At 32.9% G+C, this 22,151-nt stretch overlaps 1 protein-coding gene and 2 long non-coding RNA genes across 3 annotated transcripts; 2 read left to right on the plus strand and 1 right to left on the minus strand.

Moving 5' to 3' along the window:
- Window positions 1-8,517: 8,517 nt before the first annotated feature.
- LOC136070204 (uncharacterized) lies at window positions 8,518-10,135 on the plus strand. Its single transcript, XR_010631498.1, has 2 exons — window positions 8,518-9,365; window positions 9,416-10,135. It is a non-coding gene; the product is annotated as an uncharacterized LOC136070204 (long non-coding RNA).
- Window positions 10,136-10,868: 733 nt separating this feature from the next.
- LOC112015445 (uncharacterized) lies at window positions 10,869-11,818 on the plus strand. The gene is made up of 2 exons (XR_010631497.1): window positions 10,869-11,005; window positions 11,454-11,818. It is a non-coding gene; the product is annotated as an uncharacterized LOC112015445 (long non-coding RNA).
- An 850-nt stretch (window positions 11,819-12,668) lies between these two features.
- Window positions 12,669-14,453, minus strand: LOC112015441 (uncharacterized; the record flags this gene model as incomplete). The annotated part of the gene is given in 3 exon segments (XM_024047843.2): window positions 12,669-12,989; window positions 13,533-13,667; window positions 14,154-14,453. Coding segments are annotated over 3 exon segments (612 nt in total). The 3' UTR covers window positions 12,669-12,810.
- Between the last annotated feature and the right edge of the window lie 7,698 nt (window positions 14,454-22,151).

Here is a 22,151-nt window from a genome sequence, read left to right on the forward strand (position 1 = left end):
AAGCCTCAAACTCTTTGTTCAATTATTTTTAAAGACATTTCCAAAAAGCATTGAGATGGAAATATAAAGAAAAGAAGTCGTCAACCAACTATAAGCCTCAATTTTTATTTTTTATTTCTTGGTTGTGCAAATTTAATGAACCCTTCAATTAAATTTTATGAGTACAAACAAACATCAATTAGAAGATATCTAAGACAATCCATAAGTAAGATGTTTTTTTTTTCTTACATGGACAACTCATCAATGAGAAGACAAAGGCTACATGACCGTTTAATAAAAAACTTCTAGTATAATATAATGAGCTTATAATAATTTTTTGTAATGGAAGGAAAGCTTTGGTTGACTATTTAATGTGTTTTGGTTTAAGGGTAGGGAAAAAGAGAGATTCAAAGTTCAAACTAATGACTTTGGTTTTATGAAGAATTCTCCTTAATCACTTGTGTTACTCGAAAAGAATACAATTAAAATAAGTCTAGATCCACGGGAAAAAAAAAATTGCCACTATTGAGGAATAAATTGTTATTAATAATTCGATAGATAAAAATGTAATATTAGTGATGCATGAGATCAAATAAAAATCAATAAAAAACTTAGTGATTTAAATATTGTATGTTAGATTGGATAAACTTGTCTTATTCTTGTTGGATATTTAGGTTGCTAAACACTTTGCCATGATTTCATCATAATGTATACTTTATTTATATTTAGAATTCCCCAATTCATTTAAATTAAAACAATATTGTCCTTCTCAAAAAAAAAAAAAAAAATTGTCAATCTATTAAATAAAGTCTATGGTCCTGGGCCTTGAATGAGAGAGTTTTTTTTTCTACGAAAGACTACGAAGGACATTGTCTAATAAATATTGTCTAAAATTCGTTGCACATTTGGCAGGCAGCCAAAAAAAAAAAAAATTGTGGCCAGATCAAGATAAAGGCTCCACAAAATAGAGGGAGGGTCCTACTCGCAAGACTTCAGTCAATGCTTGAAGTGTAAAACAAAACAATATCAAACGGAGAAGTGCTCCTATAAATTACCATCCAATTAGTATCCTTTTTCACAATTAACCCTTACTTCTCATAATCTGATAATGGAGGGTTCCTTTGGATTCCTTTTCCTCACTTTTCTAATTATTCCTCTTCCTCGTTTCTTCATTTTCTGCACCGGATACACTGACTCTGAGGTTCGTTGCATCGATAGCGAGCGACATACCCTTCTCAAGTTCAAGCAAGACCTTATTGATCCTTCAAACCGGCTCTCCTCTTGGACTGTTGATGGGGATTGCTGTCACTGGGTGGGTGTTGTTTGCCACAACCTCACTGCTCACGTCCATCAACTCCATCTCAGAACCCTCCCTCCTATTTGGGATGATTTTAGGACTACGGAACAATATGAGAAGGCTTATGAGTGGTCAATGTTTGGTGGTAAGCTAAATCCTTCTCTGCTTGATTTGAAGCATTTGAATTACTTTGACCTCAGCTTCAATAATTTCTCTGCTTCTCCTATTCCCTCATTTCTCGGTTCAATGAAGAGTTTAACATCTCTTAATCTCTCTAATGCGGGATTTGTGGGACTCATACCTCATCAACTTGGAAATCTCTCCAATTTGCTCTATCTCAATCTCGATCGAGATTATAGTTTTCCTGGTGGTTTATATGTGAATAACCTTCAATGGCTTTCTGGTCTTCCTTTGCTACAACATCTCGATATGAGTCGTGTAGATCTCAGCAAAGCCTCTGATTGGCTACAACTCACAAACACACTCCCTTCCTTGTTTGAGTTGCGGTTGTCACGTTGCCAACTTCCTTTCATTCCACCGACACTCACTGTTAACTTTTCATCTCTCCTCACCCTCGATTTTTCAGGGAACCAATTTGAAAACACTTTGATCCCATCATGGATCTCTGGTCTTCGTAATCTTGTTTCTCTTGATCTATCTTACAATAACTTTCAAGGTCCAATCCCTGTTGATCTCCACAATATAACTTCTCTTAGGCACCTCGATCTATCTTGGAACAATTTCAACTTTTCAATTCCCAATTGGTTGTATAGTTTTAGTCGTCTTGAGTTTCTCGACCTTCGCCTCAATAATTTGCAGGGTACAATCTCCAGTGCCATTGGAAACTTAACCTCTGCCATTAGTATTGACTTGTCAGAAAATGAACTTGGAGGGAAGTTGCCAATATCGTTGGGTAATCTCTGTAACTTAAGGGAAATCAGATTGTCATACAACAATTGGAGTCAAGAGATATCTGAAATCTTAGAAAGTTTATCCGTGTGTCTTTCAGATAAACTAGAGATCTTATACTTAAGTGAGTCTCAACTTCATGGTCATTTGACGGATGAACTTGGTCTATTCAAAAATCTAGCTGTTCTTAATCTTTGGAATAATTCAATCTCAGGTCCACTCCCACTGTTTTTAGGTAGTCTTTCATCTCTGACATACCTGAATCTTGGGAATAATCAATTAGAAGGAACCCTCCCTCAAAATTTTGGACAGCTTTCCAAACTTGAGTATTTATATATTCATTCTAATATGTTGAAAGGTGTCGTGTCTGAAGTTCATTTTTCTAATTTAACTAGTTTGAGGAATTTTGATGCATCTAGAAACCAACTGACTTTAAAAGCAAGTCAAAATTGGATTCCTCCTTTTCAGCTTGAGTTTTTATCCTTGCAATCATGGAATTTAGGGCCAAAATTTCCCCCATGGCTTTGTTCACAAAGGCATCTGCAGTCGTTAGACATTTCTGATACAAGGATTTCAGATGTGGTTCCTCTTTCATTTTGGAACTTGTCTTTTCAGTTCACAATTTTAAATCTCTCCCACAATCTAATCCATGGAGAAATTCCTGTGATTTTGTCTGCTTCAATGATTTATTTAAGTTCAAACCATTTCAAAGGTCCTCTACCTTGTATATCCTCTAATGTGTTTATGCTAGATCTTTCTGAAAATTCATTCTCTAGATCCATTTCCCACTTTTTTTGTTTCAGAGTGAATGAGCATAAAACCATAGTACATCTCAATCTTGGAAAAAATCTTTTATCAGGAATAATACCTAATTGTTTGATGAATTGGAACGACTTGGTGGTCTTGAATTTGGGGAACAACAATTTCAGTGGCAGTATTCCAGCATCAATGGGATCTTTGACTTATCTTATATCTTTGCACCTAAACAAAAACAAATTTTCTGGAAAGTTACCATCATCTTTGAAAAATTGTGAAAAGTTGGTAACTATTGATGTTGCTGAAAATAGGTTTGCTGGAAACATACCTTCTTGGATTGGGCATAGATGTACAAGCTTGATGATTCTTAACCTTCGCTCAAACTATTTCCATGGTCACATACCAAAAGAACTCTGTGCTCTAGCTTCACTCCAAATATTGGACCTTTCACATAATAAGCTATCTGGAAGCATACCTAGATGTGTTAAAAATTTTAGTGCCATGGCCACAAATAATATTTCAAATGACCACTTGAATTCTAATCGTTCTTTTCTTCATAAAGGTTATATTGAAACTCTCCCACTTGAAAGTGCATTGCTTGTGATAAAGGGAAACATTTTTGAGTATAGCACCATTCTCCCATTGGTAAAAAGTATAGACTTTTCCAAGAATAGTTTATCAGGAAAGATCCCCATCGAAGTTACTAGTCTCCAAGGATTACAATCTTTGAATTTGTCATATAATCTCTTGATCGGAAGTATTCCTGAGAATATAGGTGCTATGGGATCACTGGAATCTATTGATTTCTCTTTGAACCAACTTTCGGGTCAAGTTCCCTCAAGCATGTCAAGTTTGACATTTTTAAATCATTTGAACTTGTCAAACAACAATTTGACTGGGAAAATTCCTTTAAGCACTCAACTACAAAGCCTTGATCGATCCAGTTTTATTGGAAACAAATTGTGTGGACCACCACTTACTAATAGTTGTACTACAAATGGTGTAAAACCCAACATAAGAAGTAAAGATACTAGTGGACTTGAAGTGGATTGGTTCTATGTGAGCATGTCACTCGGCTTCGTGGTTGGGTTTTGGGGTGTATGTGGTCCTTTACTATTCAATAAGCAATGGAGAATAATGTACTTTCAATTCCTAGGTCACATAGGGTATAAGCTTAAGAGTGTTGTCTTGTAAGATTCTTAATAATTTGTGCAAATGTTAAATATTTTGATCATGTTAAATATTGTTAGTAAATGCTGTCTTGATCATGTTAATATTTTGATGATTTCCAAATAATCTTTTTGCTGGTTAATACTTATATTATTAGTTAATTCACTCCATTAGCATTTCTGAATATGGTGTTTCTTCCTATGAACATCAATGGCAATCCAATTTGTAGTGTCATGTAATCCCTGAAGATTAATATTGTAAAATCAAATTTTAGTTCATAAAAGTAACTGATTTGTTAAAAGTAGTAATGTAGTATACTATACCTTGTAATGATGCCCTATTACCGTTTTTGTTACTCTAAAGAGAAAAGTTGATATATTCATACGGCTATCCTAGCAGATCTCTTTAGAATCTCCTAGCGATCACTTTCTAATGTCTAAAGTCTCAACGTGATTGTGTATAATTGGACAAACTAAACATTTAGTTTATAACAAATTCCAAGGCTATCATTTGGATACGTCCCAACCAGTTTCTAAGAAGGAAGCCCAGTTTACAAAATTGTGGCTCTCAAAAGTCTACTTCTCCTCCCTTGCCAAATAGGAGAAAATTTTCCTACAATTTTAAAGAAATAAATAAAAACTACCTTGGATCTTGATTTTAAGGTTTTTCTGATTTTTATTTTTTCAATAAATTTTTATTAAATGTACACAATATTGTGATACAATAGTAAGTCTAGTACTCTACCCAGGTCTGCCAAATGATAGTTAATTTACCATACCTTTCTCCTAAATAACGTATCTTAGCATTCCTTGAGTTTAGGATATTTAAAACTGAATGGTTCATGTTTTTTAGAGTTCTGGTCATGCTTGTAGAGGATCAATAGTGAAAGGTATAGTAAGGGGATTTTGAAACTTAGTTCGGAACAATTTTACACGTTTTTGGTTTTCTATATAGGTAGACAATTTCTCAAACATATTGTAGATGAACATGGAACTTGCAACTTGCAATTAAGCTAAATGGTATGCTGTGAAATACTTTCTCTCACTTGCAAGAAAGTTTATAGTATACATGAAGGTCCTATTTACAAGTCTTCAGAGAAGCATGACCCTAGCATACATGAAAAAAAAAAAAAAAAAAAGGGCATACAAAAAATTCTCATGTGTTGGGAAAATCAAATCATAAAGAGTAGTCCTCTTCTTTCTAAGGTGATATTTAAATGATCTTCTTGGTTAATTGCTAGAGAAAATGAACAAGACAAAAACGTTATTTATGAGATAAGTATGGATGTTTGGTTTTGGCTAAAAACATATTTAACCATAAGCTTGTGTTGTTTCCTGCTTTGAACATGCTTCTCTTGCCGTAGTTTTCTTTGTAATACCCTACAATTCCAGCTTATGCAAAGAAGTTCCAATGTAAACTGCAATGAGGAAGAAAAACAAGCCCTTCCAAGTTTCAAAGCTCTTACAAATCCTTCAAATGGGCTTGTTTTTTACTTTTTGTCTATTCAAGAAGATTGCTATAGATAAATTGGAGTCTGATGTGACATCGTAAGTAGAAAGTTGGGTCAAGCTCCAACTAGGAATTTCATATTCTGCTAAGGATATAGATTAATGTTGGGTGGCAAGATTCATCCTTTTTAACTGGAGCTAGAACTACTAAATTAATTGAATTAATAATTCTACTGATATGGGCATTCCAAGCTACTTTGATTACTAATAGAGATTTAGACATCTTGACCTCTTGATGCATGTCAGGAATTGGCACCCAACAATTTGGAAAACTCCAATTTGGAATTTCATTAATCAATCGTCTCTTCAATATACAACCATATAGAACCCTTTAATAGATCTTCTAGAAATAAAAGATAATCTTATCTAAAACTGAAAACTTAAATCTAATCCCTATCTAAATTCAAATACAAAAGTCTACAATAATCCAATCTCCTACGAGCTAAAGAAAATTTGAGATAATAAATTCTAAAATAATTTTGGCTATGCTCCTGCACCACCTCTTCTTTGCAGGATTTGGAGTATTCATTCTCAGCAGCTTAGAAATCTATCACAACTTTATTTTCTTAATCTACATGGAAATGATCTTTATGTGAGTGGTTTAGGGTGGGTTTCTCATCTTTCTTACTTGCCATATTTGCATGCAAGTGGCATCAACCTTCAAAGGGAAAAGACAAAGGCTTCAGGTATTGAATCAGCCCCCTTCTCCTTCAACCTCATGGTCATCTCAATGCCAACTTCACGACATGCATTGGTCCCAAAAAATGTCAATTTTCTATCCATAATTTGACAAAATTCCTTGTAGGAAATGTGTCCGAAATGCATTTTGCTGAAGTCAAAATTAAAAGAATTTAGATTGTCTTCACACTCTTTTGTCATGAATGTAAGCTCCAATGGGGCTCCTACTTTTAAACTCAATGCTATTAGTGTGAGTTCTTGTCAGATTGATCCAACATTTCCTGCATGGTTACCAACACAGAAATCTTAAGCATTTTGACATCTCACAGTTAGAATTGCAGATGCTGCCAAACTGGTACTGGAATTTGGATATGTACCTTGGCTTAAATTGATCAATCTCCCTGAGAACAAATTTGATTGCAATGTATCCAAGGTATTGCTAAATTTTGAACTCATTGATTGAGCTCTAATTGTTTCAAAGGTACCTCAATTATCTCCAAATATTACAATTTTGAATATTACACTTGATTATTTTTCTAGACCAATATCCTCATATTTTTGCCAAAACATGAAACGAGATTGGCCTGATAATTTTAGATTTATTGGATAAATGTCTATGAGGATAACTGCATCATTGCCAGATGCACTAGCTATCTTTGAACCATATTAAAGTCAAACAATAAACCTTCATTGTAATTCACAACTCACTGGCTCCCTCATATAAGCTTGAGCCCTTGTGCTTGAACAACTATAGCTTCTTCATAACTGTACCTTTTCATTGACTACACACATTGTAGGCTCCTTGATCTAGGCTAGATAGGAGAAATGATGCTCATCCAAAAATATGGCAATTTGCTTTTCAAGTGGTATTGGATTCTTGCCAATAATCGCCTCAGGACATATACAAAGGTGCTCAAATGAACCTAATCCTAATGGTTTCTTCTTTTCTCTAGCACTTTTTAAGAGTCTTTTATATTCCATATTTGAAAGGAGCATAGACCTTTCAAGTAACTTGTCTGTATCAGTTTCTACCGAGGTCTTATAGGATTTCGTTTCTTGAACTTGTCTCAAAGTCATATGATATTGTTGGAAATCCCTGATTTCTAAATAAACATTATTTTTGGCAAAATTTTCCAGGGCATATCTAATTTTCTTTTCTTGGTTACATGAACTTTCATACAACAATTTTTTTAGAACAATTCCTTCACACACCCAGCCTAAGATTTTTGATGCATTTAGCTACATTGCCAATCTTGAACTCAATGAAGCTCCTGTTTCCCAAAAGTGCTCAATAGCAATTGACAAAAATGAGGATGACTCTGAAAATTCCTGGTTATGTATAGAAATGAGAGTTGGATGTTCTGTTGCTTCTTGGGGAATCTGTGGAGTTCTCTTCTTCAAAATGACTTCAAGTCATCTTGATTTCAGGTTTATCAATGACGTGAAAGATCAATGTGACTACAATGTTAAAAGTGAACTGGTTCCTTGAAATTTTGAGTGAGCAGGTATTTGAGTTCAATTTTTGGGAGGAAAGTCACAGGAAGATGTGTTCTCACAAAGTCTAGTAATTTTTAACTTCAACTTGAGAGAGGCTTAGTCATTGAGCTTGAGAATCTGCAGAAGGACAATGTGATAACTGGGCTTGATTGTGTAGGCTCTGGAGGGTTGAAGGATAAGCCTAGTTTTGAATTGTCTGATAGGCCGGACAAGGTGTTTAAAGAAGTAAATAGCTTGCATATGATGAGCTCATCTGTTCTTTATGAATATTCAATTGAGAGGTACAGTGCCTGCAAGCCATTTGATTTAGGCCTTACCTGGAAGTTTCCTGTAGTTTGGTCATGTCCACGAGCACCAATACACTCTAGTAGGTTCTTAATGGGTAGTGGGAATCAAAGGGGCACTATTGCAATATCTTTTATATCCACAGATTTGGAGGAAGGGTTCCTGGGTGCTAATATTGGTGAAGACAGTTGTAAGTTGCAAGCAGACATTTTTCAAGTTGTGCCTTGGTATATTAAGGTCTATTATCATACTCTATGAGTTTTTGTTGATGGGCAACCTCAAGCTATTGCTAATGTTGTAGAGAAGATGCATGTTTCACCTTCTGAAGACAAGGTATCGCCTGGGGTAATGTAACTGGTCCTATAATTTCCTTGTGCTGTGAAATCAGCAGCTTTAACTTTAGAGTTTGATAAGGTATGAATCATATGATCTAGCTATTCTTCACTGTGTTTTTTTTGGGGGATTTCATTTATTTGATAATAATAAAAAAAAAAACTTCTTCTAAATCTATGCTGTGGTTTTGTCTGATTGAATCACAGATCTTCTTTGATCAGATGCACAATGCTATTTTAAGGTCTCATAAATAAATAACTTTGTAGCTTAGAGTGAAACACTGCCAATTATGTCATGTGTTGCATAGGATGTCAATATAGTGACTCTAATAATGAATCCTACTAATTCATTGAAATCCTGCTAATTCATTTGACTTCATGGCTTAATAATGGACAAAGTTGATAATGTTATTTATAAATATAGGTTGTTGAGTTCACTAATTTGAACTTTGATCAACCACCGAGGGCTATAAATGAACCAACCTGTTTACTAACAGCTCTGGCTCAGCTCAAAATTTTTTTTTTTCCTCTATCTTTCGAAAAAGATGTTACTTTATTTGGTGAATGAGCCAAGCTTGAGCCTAAGTTTAAGCTCGGTTATTAAACAAGCCGTGCTCAAACGTAATAATGTGTTTGTGAACAAACTTGTGAGTTTGAGGCTTTATTTAAGTATATATGATATATATTTATATTAATACATCTAAAAGTGGGAGTTTTGTGCATTGTGTACAATATTTTTAATGTATACATGTATAAAATAATTTTCACTATAATTTAGTTATAAATTATTATCATAGATTTGTGAATGGGGAAAATAATATAGTCATAGTGTTTACTCAATATGAGAAAAAAAAAAGAGAGTTAATCAAGTAGCTCCTAAACAAGCTTGAGCTTGTTCGACAATAAAATGAACCAAGCTTGAACATATAATATAGTTTGGTAATTAGCTCAAAGGTTTTTATTTTTATTTTTTTATAAGTAAAATAAAAGTGATTAGCTCAAAGTTAGCTCATGTTTGAAGTAAAACTAAATGAACAATCCTGAAATTTTAAATTCTTTGCTTGGCTTGTTTCCGCTCCCACCTCCCCAAAAAAGTAAATTAAATATTCTATTGTGGATATCTGACATCATTAACAATATTCAAACACATCTGACTGTGAATTTTACGTAACTCGTTTAAATATTGGACCGATATCAACAGTGCATTCAAACTGTTATATCTGTTTAGTGTCCTTGAGAGGGTTCTGTTTAAAGAAATCAATCATTGAAATTTAGCAGGTGATATTTTTTTTTTACTCATTCAATTTCATTGCCATCCAAAAGTAGTCTCCCACTTCATGTGTTATAATGACTAGGACTTATCTTCTATACTTGGCCCTTTATTAATGCTTCAATTAATTTAACTGGAATTTGTGTTTATTTACTTAATACTTGATGAAAATTTGCATCATCTTGTCAAAGAAGTTCTAAGTTTGGCACTGTATATGAACTTAACAATTTTTCCAAATTTGAGGGGCCTAAATAATGTTTAACTTGTCAAAGTAATGATCATGCATTAATTATTTATATATCAAAAAGTATATTATAGATATAAAAAGGCAAGCATATGCTGGTTTTGATGAAGGTGAAGATGATAATAATGAGGAACACTATGCGGCCCTTTCAACAAAATTGAAAAGGAAACCCATGTAGTTCACTTTGAATGCACCTTCTTTTCTTAAGTTCTATTTATATTTAGAAATGTTCCTTACTTCATGAAGCATTGCTTTCTTTTTCCATTTGGGCCTCTTAGATTGGGGGACCTTATTGCCTCAATGTTACTTTGAGCCTCTTTATTAGATGGGACCTTAGTGCATTGTTATTGGAGCTACCTAACTATAACTCTTACTTTGAGATTCCTCTATGCCAAAGTTATCTGTCAAGGAGCAGCCTAGTGGTTGGAGGCTTGGGATGAGCTGTAAACCCAAATATCCTAAGTTCGATCCCTGCTAGGAGTTCCCTTGGATTACTTGATACATGTTTCAGGCAGGTGGGGTTGTGTATCTGCATTTTACTCCTCAGGGGTGGGTCCAAAAGGCCTTACCTTGGCGAGGTTCCATATCAAAATAAATAAATAAAAGAGGAAGAAGAGAGAGAGACTCTCTATGTCAAAGTTGAGTGTGCATTTAGCTCTTCATTATAATTTGTTGATATTATTGCTTACTTCTTATGTCTGAATAGGGATTTTTGCACATTGATGAATATCCTCCAGATGCTAACTAGGGGTTTGACATTCCATCAACTGTAATAATCTTTCCAAACTTCCAGACAAGCATGCATTATCTTGAAGATAACTCTTCAAACAAGTCACCCATGTTGTCTAAATTTGAGATCCTCTCTACTCCTTGCATGCCATCAGTTGTATTTATGCTTTAAATTTTTCCTATGCATCTGATCTATTATCTGAGTCTGTGGTGCAGGAAAAGAGCCCAGTTCTGTCTTACACAGAAGTATTACTTGTACCATTGACAACTCCTGATTTTAGTATGCCTTACAATGTCATCACAATTACATGCGCGGTGTTTGTGAAGAGGAAAGAATTCTGAAAAACAGAGGTAAGTCTCTCTCGGTTTATTTATTATTATTATTATTATTTTTTTTTTATAAAGGGTCTATCGGTTTAAATCATTGACTCATTTGTGAACATACAAGTTTGTAGAATAATTAGTAAGCAACACAGTATTACCCTCACCTAGGGTGCCTTGACAGTAAGGGAGGGTGTAAACTTGGTTTGATTCCTAGTTGAGGCATTTCACGATTTACCCAATGCCTGCTTAGTGGGGTTTGTAATCATCCAGGGTTTGCCCTTCAAGGGTGGTCCCACTGGCCCATACCTTGAGGGGGATTCCTTGTCATTATTAAAAAAAAAAAAAAAAAAAGAGGTAGCAACACAGTACTGATCATAATAACAGCCGTCCAAGTGTCTTTGATATATATTCTGCAATTTAGCTAGCTTGCTGTTTCCCTTCTTCTAATGTTTGCCTTTTATTATCCTGCTAGCAGCCACCAAGAAAGCTGGTCGGCTTCCTAAGCTGCTATCCCGGTTGTCTGCCAAGCTTAGTGGAAAGGAATGGGAACCCCCTCAGTCTCCCTCAACTTCATCATCCTTCATCAGTTCAAAACTTATACTAAAAGTCTTAATAGTGGCTGGCGTAGCTGTTTTTTGGCAATACTACTCTAAATGACATTAGTAAGCCAACTAGATATTTCAATTTACACTATGTGCCAATGAGTATGTGCAATATGAGCCTCTAACCCAAAACTAACACCCTAGTTTTATGTGTAGGGTACACACTTTGCTTAGAATCATCTTAAATGAATTGACTTATTTACTGACTTCTTTAAATATTAATTACCTTCATCCTTCATTTCCTGGTCAATCACTCTTCGACAATTTTGAGTTTGCAACGGGAAACTAGGCGAGGCCAATCAAACTTGCCTATGCTGCTTTTCTTCTTTCCTGCATTCTTATTTGCACCATCAGATTCAAAATTTATTATACAGAAATTCCCTTTCTTTTTGTCTTTTCCCTTATTCTTCCCTCTTTGGACATACAATTATTCTTTTTTAAAACAGAAGACAGTCTCAGCCCTCCAAAAACTACAACTAACATTGGAACCATGCTTTAGATTCCTTTAAGCCCAAAAAAATTTACAAGTCTATTGCGTGGGGTATCTAGAAATATGGTTACTTTGGCTTGAACGTTTTATAAGCTGCACAATTTGGTTCGGTGTGAAATTGATTACCCTGCCACTTGATACTCCTCGCAATCCATGCTCATTAATGAGAGACTCTACCAAAGCTTTGCACTAAAACACAGATTTTACCTTTACATGTATGTTTATCCAACTATTATCTTATACATCTGACATGAATCCTTGCTCTCATAGTTTTAGTCCCACAATCGTATGGGACTCATGCTATGAATGGATGATGCATAACTTCCCCTGGTTATTTGTAGTGCTGGGGGAACACAAATTATCTTTACACGAAAAGTTGTGACTCTTCAAGCTGCCTGTCTTATTTCTATTGAGTTTGTTCTGAATTGCTAGCCAATTTATAAAGCCAAGCTTAGGTATGGTTATTGATTGCCAAATAATTTCATATAAATAGTACTAGTGGTGATCACCAAGAGCAAGTTGTCCAAACAATTTTTACCCAATTGAATTGATTTAAACATCCACGGCTGAACTCGTGGAGTATCAAGCAGAAACGACATTAAAAATGAATAATATTTTCATAAGTAGAGTCACACCAAAGATGTTTCTGTTTCTGTAATGTGCAAAAAGAACAAAAAGAAAATATACTCTTAATACAGAGCAACTCAACCCAGCATAGGAATTTCCGAATTTATTTATTGCTAGTGACCAAAGGAAATAACCCGTAAACTGGAATCCCAAGATGATTTCATGCTCTTGCAAGGAGAAGCTTCAATTGTCTCATCTCCTTGCATCCGCTTCAAATTCTTACTCATATAACTGCATGTAAATTGGGTGGGTACAAAGGTTTTTGGGAGGTCATTTCCTCTTCCTTGAATATCTGCAAAACGGCCCAAACAGTATCATTTATAATTTGTTATTTTGCATGGTAAACAAAACACAAAACAAATCTTTTGTATATGGTGAAGGGGGCAATTTTTTTTTTTTGAGAAACAGGGGAAGGGGGCAATTGGTTGGACATTTAAAAAGATACTGGTAATTAGATTGTTAGTCAGATCAGATATTATGATGATAGGCCATTTAGTTAAACCCAAGCTCTGTTAAAAGAAACAATAAATTCCAACATGAGCCAAATTAAGCAAAGGTGAGATCATGTGGGTAGCCATTGAGATTCAGGGGAGAGATAATGCTTTCATCTAAGCAGAAATATTCAACCCAAATCCAACAGGGACCACCAATCGTATGTTTTCTTTAAGTATACGATTCTCACTGCATATGACAAAACTTCCCACAATTGCAACATCAATTCCAAATATTGTATAGTTAGGCTAAAGTTAAAAAAAGACCATGATATGAAAGCAGCTTAGGAAATTCTAATTTTCCAAAACATTATCAATTTATCACCATGAGTCTGAATGTTTACCTGTGTCCCTTTCCTTCAACCTTTTATTCTTCACCAAGTTGACATCTTCAGCTTGAGGCCTTGTACCATCACCATCAACTTTATCTGCCGCTACATAGTAACTTCCATCAACAGCATCTTGAGGATCACGCGCTCCTGGAAAAACCATAAGTATATCTTAATGAAAGAACCAAGTGATCAAATCACACTAGGGAAAGACTGTGTACAACATTGCATAGCATTGTGCACACCATTGGACAGCATCATTCAATTTTTTGGATAAATTTCTGAAACCATTTGTGATGTGACCCAATCCTTCTTGCAATAGTGCTACAACATTATATTACAAATTAATATCACAAACAACTCAACCCTTCCCAGATAGTCTCACCATGAAAGTTTGAAGTGACTGCTTTTGCTCACTAAAAATCTCAAAATCAAAACAAACAGATGTTTATTTCACTTTTTCACATTTTTTGAAGAAACCCAACAGAGCATATAACATTAACTATATATTCCAAGTCCAAGCTACAGGTTAAAAGAAAAGCCAAGCAAATAAATAAATACCAATTTTTCTTTCATTCTCCCATAAACTCTGAGAAACCCTTTAAAAGTAAAGAGAAAAGAAAAAGAACAACATACTCTTAGAGCCAAGTTTGGTAAGCTTGCCATCAACAATAAGAGCGTCTTGGTGATTTTTCCCAGTGGAGAAGTCTCTGGCAGAGAAGAAAGAAATAAGGGAGTTCCAGGTGACTGAGGAGGCTATGAAATCAACCCCTCTACTAATGAAGTGACCATTGAGCTTGAGAGTTGATGGGTCGAGCCCAAAGGTCCGAGCTATGGAGCCCAGGTCGAGTCTCTGCTCGTCCCACACCACCAACCACACCGCCTTTGATACTAAGGGACAGAACAGCTTGATGCTTCTCTGTTTATTGCTCATTCCTTTCTCTCTCTTTCTCTCTCTCTGTTTGTCTGTGGAGACTCTGCGGCAGTTGTCTTGTCTGATGATATCGGGTGACAGTGTTTACTGTGCTATGGTTCTAACGGCTTCTGGAATTGTCTCTCTCTACTCTGCAGAACTTTGTTACTAATTTTATTATTATTATTGCTATTTTATTATTAAAAAAAAAAAAAACAAAATATCTAGGGCGGAATCAGAGTTTTATTAGGAACGGTAAAAGCAAAACTAATTTTAGCATTTAATTTATATTATTTACAATTTATAATCTACAATATAATATTTTGTCAAGTTTTTGAAAACTTCACAATTTTACACGTTATTATTTTACTACATATTTTTAAATTTGATTTTATAGTTAAAGTCTTCATTAAATTCTCAAAAAATATAAATAAATATATTTAGTGCATCTCGCCATTTTAGCCGTATAGTGAATGTTGCAATTAAGAAACAATATAAATAAAAATATAAATGACTTATTTAAGAGAGTTTCTTATATTTTTGCATTAAATTTAGTTGTAGCAATTTGGTATTAAACTAGTTAGTACTTGTGTTTTGGTCTGCTGATACAGAGCAATCCTTATAAATGTAGCATAGATAATCTGACATTGATGTTTTTGAAAAGTGGTTGTGTAAAATAAAAATGTAAATTCTTAAGTTAAAAAATATATAAATTTTTGCACAAATTGATGTGAATACACTCATCCAAACCCTAAAATCACTCACGTTAGTTAAGTTAAAAATTTGTAAATTTACAAAATTGCTATAGTAACTGTATAAATTTATATTTATATTATTTATTTTACATTTAATTTTTTTTCTTTACATATTTTAATGAAGAAAAAGAGTGAATGACGGTTATTGTGTGTGAAAAAAGAAAAATAATTATAAAAAATTAATATTTTAATAAAATAGAGTTTAAAATAGATTATTTTTAGGTAAGAATTTTTGAAAAGTAGTTATATAAGAATCAGTTTCCGATAGGTTGTAGCCTTGTAGGTACTATTATAGTATTATGTTGATGCAGTGCCTACGCTGCTGCGCAGGTACAATCTTTCGGAAACTTTTTTTTTTTTTAATGGAAGATCTTTTAGGGTTTATTGCCCCCACTCATTTCCGTAACAAATATATAAAAGTGTCAAATTACGTGCTTCCTTGACCAACTAAACAGTCTAAACTTCAAGGTTTTTTTTTTTTTTTTGGTTGTTGTTTTGAGAAGAACTAAACTTCAAAATTATTCGCAAGTAGTAGGGGAGTTATTATCAGGACTACTATATTATATTATTAGGATGATGTTGATTTTGAAAATTGAAGGATGTTTAAGTTTCAAATCTCCCTCTCGTTGAATTATCAATTATTATTATATATCACATACCCGTTCATGAAAAAGGCATAAGAAAAAAATGCAGCATGAATACATAACTCATTCAAAAAGATCCTTGGAGTCAACATGTGCCCTATTTAATTAATCAATATATCAATTGAAAATAAAACCTTTCATTTACTAATGCATACATGGTATACCGTAATCATGTATAATTTAAAGTTATTGACTGTTAGGACAAGGATTTTACATAATTCGGCTTAATGGCCTACGTCTATAGCAAAAAAATCCTTATGATTACATCTTTGATATTAAGCTCTTCACTTTATAATGAATTTATAGTTGTTAGTATTGTACAGTAGCGATATATATCATACTATACATTTTGAATTGAGTAAAAAATAAGTCTTGTATTATAAGGGTGTATTTAAAATGTTCATGAATCATACAATACATAGATGCATATTGTTTAAATTATATCATAAAATCATATGTGTCATATGATACACAGACACATGGATTTAAAATGAGTTTTTTTTTTTTTAATTAAATTTTGTGCTTTTACTTGAGTCTAATGAGTTATTAGACTTGTTTTTGACACAACATTACTAAGCTACTTAATTGAGCCCAATAAAATAACATGCCATGAGAGTTTTTTATTTTTTTATTTTTTATTTTTTTTAATTTCTTAAAAAATTTAGACTACACACTTGATATTTCACTTCCATATTTGCAAATATATTTTATATACTATTAATATGGTATTAAATGACAAAATAATTATTTATTTCTTTATTATTATTATTACAAGTCTAAGAAGTTAGAATGCCAAGAAGAAATATAAAGAAATTTAATTAAAATAAAAGAACAAGAACAAATGGTAAATGTTGATAAGAATGAAGAAATGAATTTGCAAGATGATGAATATGATAATAACATTAGCTTAGGTTGGGTTATTAGGTAAGACGATTAATATAACGAAAAGAAATTATTATTTTAGGTTTTATGTCATGTATTATCACTTTTGAGATTAATGAATTTGAATGTATATGTTATAAATATATGTTAGTTTGATTTATTTAATTAGCATTGTTAAATATTATTAAATAAGTAATAATTGAATTAGTCATTATTTGAATATATTGCAAATTTATAATGAAAATGCCTTTTATATATTATATAGATATATAATCTTTTTTTAAATTATTAGGTGTCCATGTATTTATAATACACGATACGAAAAAATTAAAATTCAGTTCATGATACGATTATCATTTCGACAATTATGAACGAATGTAATGTAGAGTCTATATAGTAGAGAATATTTGACTAACTCTAAATTAATTTTAGACAAACTCAATGTTAATTTGCTTGTTTTACAAATATATAGACCTAAAATTGGTTCAGGATTAGTTTAACTAGTAAAGTCTCTTATCATCGAACAAAGTTCTAGAGTTTAATTCTCACTTACACAAAAACCCAATTGGTGTATTGATATAATAATAAAAATCAACCATCAAGAGCAGATGCTATATATATATATATACACACACACATATTTTGTACCATTTAAATAGATGTAATCAAAACAAAGTGCCACTGAACTAAATACATACTGTAAGATTCAAATAACAAATTTATAGTGCCAATGGGAAAGAATCAAAGAATTGACAAAAAGATAGTAAAAACTAAATGAAAGATATACAAAAAGAATCTTTAAAATTGCATGGTTAATGGTATGACAGCATGTACATCAACGACGATAGTAATATTTGAACTCCTTGGTGATCTTAATCTCAATAATTGAATCTTCTTTTTGGTATTTTGTACTTGGAATCGTAGTTTTACTTTCTTTTTTCCTTTTTGCTACTTCAAGTTTCAACTCTAATGACTTCTCTTATAAAAAATAAAAAACTCCGATGACTTCTCCCTCTCTTTTTGGAACATTTTCTTTTCGAAAGAGTTGAACTTGCATTAGCTGCAAGTGTAAATCCCATTTGTGATTTTGCAGCAATAAGATAGACAAGTTGATATTGATCACATCATACTCTTGTTGTCTTATCACCGTTCATCATTAACATACCACTCCTGCATCAAAGTATGTGCAAATATGTACATTTAAAAAAAGTTTATTACATGCGTTAATTAGAGAATTCATTATTTCGATTGTTTTATTATGCTTGTAAAAATATATATATTAACGTATGTGCAACAAGTTTTTGTCTTTTCAAAAATGCTCCCTTCAATTCTATTAAAATTTGAAAACTACAAAAATAATGAGAAACTTTATGGTAATGTCTCCTTCAAATTTTTATTTTTTATTTTTAAGTATATACACTCATTTTGTATTAGTGTCTAATTTGTTCTTTTATTATTCAATTTTTGCCACATATAACTCATTAATTTTGTGAACATTTAAGAAATACTATGTTTATAAAAATATATAACTAAATCTCTAAGTGTATATATATGTGAAATTTTCTCTTGGAGACTTGAAACCGGCCTTTGCCCCCAACACCCTACAAGAATTTATACTTATAAAGTGACCACCGTACCAATGGTGTGTAATGATAAAATTTTCAAGATTTACATGTAAGGTCAATGTGGAAATCCAAAAAAAGAAAAAAAGAAATCCATCGAAGCAAAATCCTACATTAGTCTGAAAAAAAAAAAAAAAAAAAAAAAAAAAAAAAAAAAAAAAAAAAAAAAAAAAAACNATTTTTACCCATATCCATAAACCCACCCATTACCCACCTTATTTGGATAAGTCTTAACCAAACCCATTTGAATATTTGGGTTAAATGGGTAAAGACCTATTTGGTTATTTAATTAGATAGATCTAAATGGATATATCCACTAATACCCACTAAACCCATCTAAATTTTTAGAAAATGACCAAAATACTCTTGAAACCTAATAAATGACCAAAATATTCCCAAAATCCAAAAAATTACCAAAATACCTCCAAAACCCAAAAAAGGAGCAAAATACCCCCCAAAACCTAAAAAAATTACCAAAATACTCTAAAAATATAAAAATTACCAAAATACCTCCAAAACCAAAAAAAATGACCAAAATACCCATGAAACCCAAAAAATGACCAAAATACTCTAAAAACCCAACAAATGACCAAAATACCCCCAAAACCTAAAAATTACAAACATACTCCCAAAACCCAAAAAATGACCAAAATACCCCAAAAACCTAAAAATTACCAAAAAATGACCAAAATATTCCCGAAACCTAAAAATGACCAAAATACCCTCAAAACTCAAAAAATGACCAAAATGCTCTCAAAACCCAAAAAATGACCAAAACACCCCCAAAACCTAAAAAATGAACAAAATACCCCAAAAACCTAAAAATTATCAAAATACCCCAAAAACCCAAAAAAAAAGACCAAAATACCCCCAAAACCTAAAAATTACAAAAAAAAAGACCAAAATACCCCCAAAACCTGCAAATGACCAAAATACCCCCAAAACCTAAAAATTACCAACATACCCCCAAAACCCAAAAAATGACCAAAATACCCCAAAAACATTAAAATTACAAAAAAAATGACCAAAATACTCCCAAAACCCAAAAAATGACCAAAACGCCCCTGAAACCCAAAAAATGACCAAAATACTCCCGAAATCCAAAAAATACTAAAATACCTCTAAAACCTATAAAATGACTAAAATACCCCCGAAACCTAAAAAATGACCAAAATACATCTGAAACCTATAAAATGACTAAAATACCCCCGAAACTTGAAAAAATTACCAAATTACCCCGAAACCAAAAAAATGACTAAAATACCTCCGAAACCCATAAAATTACTAAAATACCCCCTAAACTTAAAAAATGACTGAAATACCCTGAAACCTTAAAAAATGACTAAAATATCCCCCTTGAAACCTAAAAAATGACTAAAATACTCCCAAAACCTAAAAAAATGACCGAAATACACTTGAAACCTAAGAATTACCAAAATTCACCCTAAACCTAGAAAATTACCAAAATGCCTCCCTAAACCTAAAAAATGACTGAAATACCCCTGAAACCTAAAAAATTACCAAAATACCCTGAAACCTGAAAATGATCGAAATACCCCAAGACCTAAAAAATGACTAAAATAACCCTAAAACCTAAAACAATGACCAAAATACCCCAAAAGTCTAAAAAAATGATCGAAATACCCTCAAAACCTAACAATTACCAAAATACACCATAAACCTAAAAAAGTACCAAAATACTCCCTAAACCTAATAATTGACCGAAATACCTCCAAAACCTAAAAAATAACTGAAATACCCCCGAAACCTAAAAAAGTGACCAAAATACCTTAAAACCTAAAAATTATCGAAATACCCCAAAAACCTAAAAAATGACCAAAATAACCCCAAAAGCTAAAAAAAAATGATCGATAAAAACACCTGAAACCCAAATTATGACCAAAATACCGCTAAACATGTAAGATGGCCAAAATACACCAGAAACATCTGAAATTACCGAAATAGAGGTTTAGGATATTTTGGATGTTTCGAGGATATTTTGATCATTTTTTAGGTTTCAAGGGTATTTTGATCATTTTTGGGTTTCGGGGGTATCTTGATCATTTTTATGTTTCAAGGGTATTTTGGTCATTTTTGAGTTTCGGGGGTATTTTGGTCATTTTTTTAGTTTCAGGGGTATTTTGGTCATTCTTGGGTTTTGGGGGGTATTTTGGTCATTTTTTGAGTTTCGAGGGTATTTTAGTCATTTTTTGAGTTTCAGGGGGTATTTTGGTCATTTTATGGGTTTTGAAAATATTTTGGTCATTCTTGGGTTTTGGGGGTATTTTGGTCATTTTTTGAGTTTCGAGGGTATTTTAGTCATTTTTTGGGTTTCAGGGGGTATTTTGGTCATTTTATGGGTTTTGAAAATATTTTGGTCATTTTTAGGTTTCGGGGGTGTTTTGGTCATTTTTTGGGTTTCGGGGTATTTTGTTCATTTTTTAGGTTTCGGGAGTATTTTGGTTATTTTTTGGGTTTCGGGGTTATTTTGGTTATTTTTTGGGTTTTGGAAGTATTTTGGTCATTTTTGGGTTTCAGGGGGTATTTTAGTCATTTTTTGAGTTTTGAAATTATTTTGGTTATTTTTAGGTTTCGGGTGTATTTTGGTCATTTTTTGGGTTTTAGGGAGTATTTTGGTCATTTTAGAGATTTTGGAGGTATTTTGGTCATTTTAGTGGGTTTTAAGCATATAGGGTGATTTTAGAGATATTGGGGGTATTTTGGTCATTAGAAATTTCATGGGTATTTTGCTCATTTTAGAGAGTTTAGGGATAATTTTGAATGTCCAAGGATATATTGGTAAATTTGGAAGTACAGGGGTATTTGTATCATTTTAGGTATTTAAGAGTATTTTGGTAATTTTGGAGGTCAAGAGGGTATTCAAGTAGTTTTAGAGATATTTGAATCATATTGGGTTAAATGGGTGGGTTACTAATTAAATGGGTTAGATTGGTAATGGATAATTAATTTATATATAAACGGGTCATAAATAGATAAATGAGTAATTACACACCCAACCCATTTATGACCCAACCCGCCCGTTTGTCACCCCTATTTCTGCTAGACCAGGACGGAAGCACCTTTTTGGCATTGAAGAAAGATAATAGGTATTCTTGGACACCCTTTCTAAATAACTGTAATATGGTAATTATTTTGTTAGTTGGCCGGTTACGAAAGAATATATAATATTAGCATCTTGAGTTTACAAAACTCGAGATTTGATATAGATCTCGAGTTTTTAAAACTTGTTTTTGATTTTTTTCAATTACTAACCTGGACAAAGTTTTCCACCTGGATAGCGAGTTTTAAAAACTCGCTTTATAGACTCTTGAGTTTTTAAAACTCGCTTTCTATTTAACATTTACGCACTTTTTTAACCTCATAAGACTCCACTCTCTCCACTCTCGCACTCTAAAATTTCAAAGTCTCTTTGACTCCACTCTCCACTCTCTCACTCTAAAATTTCAAAGTCTCTCACTCGCAGTCCCAAATCACCCTGTGCTCTCAGTCTCCACGGGCTCTTTTCTGCGTTGTTTGTTGTCTTTGTTCATCTCGCTTTCTTCGTTCTTCCTTTGTTTGTTCTTCAGCTTGCTTGCTAGGTAAAAGTTCTCCGTTCCTCTTTTGCTGAATTTATTTTATAGATTTGGGCTTTTTGCATGGTGGGTTACACATTGTTGCTGTTGTTGTTTTTGTTTCTGGGTTGTGGATTTACTTGGGTTTTCAGTTGCTTTTGATACATGCCCATTTGGGTTTTGTTTGAAATTGCTTTATATTTGTAGACATAGATGTCATTGAAATCAGAATTTCGTTTTGGTGGG

The sequence above is a fragment of the Quercus suber genome, unplaced genomic scaffold (assembly GCF_002906115.3).
Source record: "Quercus suber isolate HL8 unplaced genomic scaffold, Cork oak 2.0 scaffold_218, whole genome shotgun sequence".
Classification (NCBI taxonomy): domain Eukaryota; kingdom Viridiplantae; phylum Streptophyta; class Magnoliopsida; order Fagales; family Fagaceae; genus Quercus; species Quercus suber.